The sequence below is a fragment of the Protobothrops mucrosquamatus genome, unplaced genomic scaffold (assembly GCF_001527695.2).
Source record: "Protobothrops mucrosquamatus isolate PMUCROS unplaced genomic scaffold, P.Mucros_1.0 scaffold43907, whole genome shotgun sequence".
Taxonomy (NCBI): Eukaryota; Metazoa; Chordata; class Lepidosauria; order Squamata; family Viperidae; genus Protobothrops; species Protobothrops mucrosquamatus.
In genome coordinates this window covers 1-1178 of record NW_015429637.1, presented here as the reverse complement: position 1 = coordinate 1178, position 1178 = coordinate 1, and the positions used below count along the sequence as shown (strand labels likewise).

General features: G+C 42.4%; 1 protein-coding gene across 1 annotated transcript; it reads left to right on the top strand.

The window, feature by feature from the left end:
• Positions 1-1122, top strand: LOC107302287 (NADH-ubiquinone oxidoreductase chain 5-like; the record flags this gene model as incomplete). Its single annotated transcript, XM_015831386.2, is given in 1 exon segment — positions 1-1122. A coding segment is annotated over 1 exon segment (813 nt). The 3' UTR covers positions 820-1122.
• Between the last annotated feature and the right edge of the window lie 56 nt (positions 1123-1178).

The following is a 1178-nucleotide window of genomic DNA, read 5'->3' as shown; positions in this document are numbered from 1 at the left end:
ATAACCATGCACTCCTTTTTCAAAGCCCTCTTATTCCTTTGTTCCGGCTCATTCATCCACAATCTAAATAACGAGCAAGATCTTCGAATAATGGGCAACCTACTAAAAACTGCACCTATAACCTCATCATTCACCACCATCGCCAGCCTCTCATTAATAGGCATACCCTTCCTTTCGGGTTTTTACTCAAAAGACACCATCATCGAAACCATAACCAACTCCCACGTAAACCTATGAGCCCTAACAATCACATTAATCGCTACAATCCTCTCTGCCTCCTACAGTATACAAATTATCCTGCTTATTCTAACAGGGCCATCACACATCAATATTAACTCCCACAAAGAAGTCAAAAACACTATCCCCCCACTGATACGTCTCACCCTTGCCTCCATCCTCATTGGCAGCATTACTAAACTATCAACCCTACAAACCCCGCCTATAATAACAATACCAAAGACAGTAAAACTCATAGCATTAATTATAACAATACTAGGAATCGCCATATCAAAAGACTTCCTGCAAACAACCTTACCCCGCCCCCCTCAAAAATCATCAACTATTAATCTATTCTTTAATCAACTAGCATTCTTCAATATTCCGCACCGAACCATAACAATAAGTATACTAAAATCAAGCCAACAAATCTCAACAGAACTCATAGACCTGTGGGCCCTAGAATACTGAGGCCCTAAGGGCCTCAGTAAAACATTCACCCAACTAGCCCTCCTCTCAACACAACAAAAGAACATAATCAAAAACTACATAACTACGTTCACCCTCACCCTACTTATCTCACTAATCCTAATCCCCGCCTAAAAGGGCGGAGGCCACCTAACCGGGTCCAACCTAAAACCACCAAAACAGAAAACAAGGCCACAACCAAACCCCAAGCACACACCACTAACCCTACCCCGCCCCCACAATAAAAAACACCATAACCATTTACCTCTAAACACACCCAATCCTCTCACCCCGAATAAACCAATAAACCTTGCCCGCCACCTCCAAGAGCTAATACTAAAATACACACTACCCCCGCTACACCCAAAAACACAACAAAATATCAAAACCCACTAACACCAACAACCACCTCACCCTTTTCCACACTCACACAATAACCAAAAACCACAACTAACCCCCCCAAATACACAATATACATCACCAATGCCGCATAA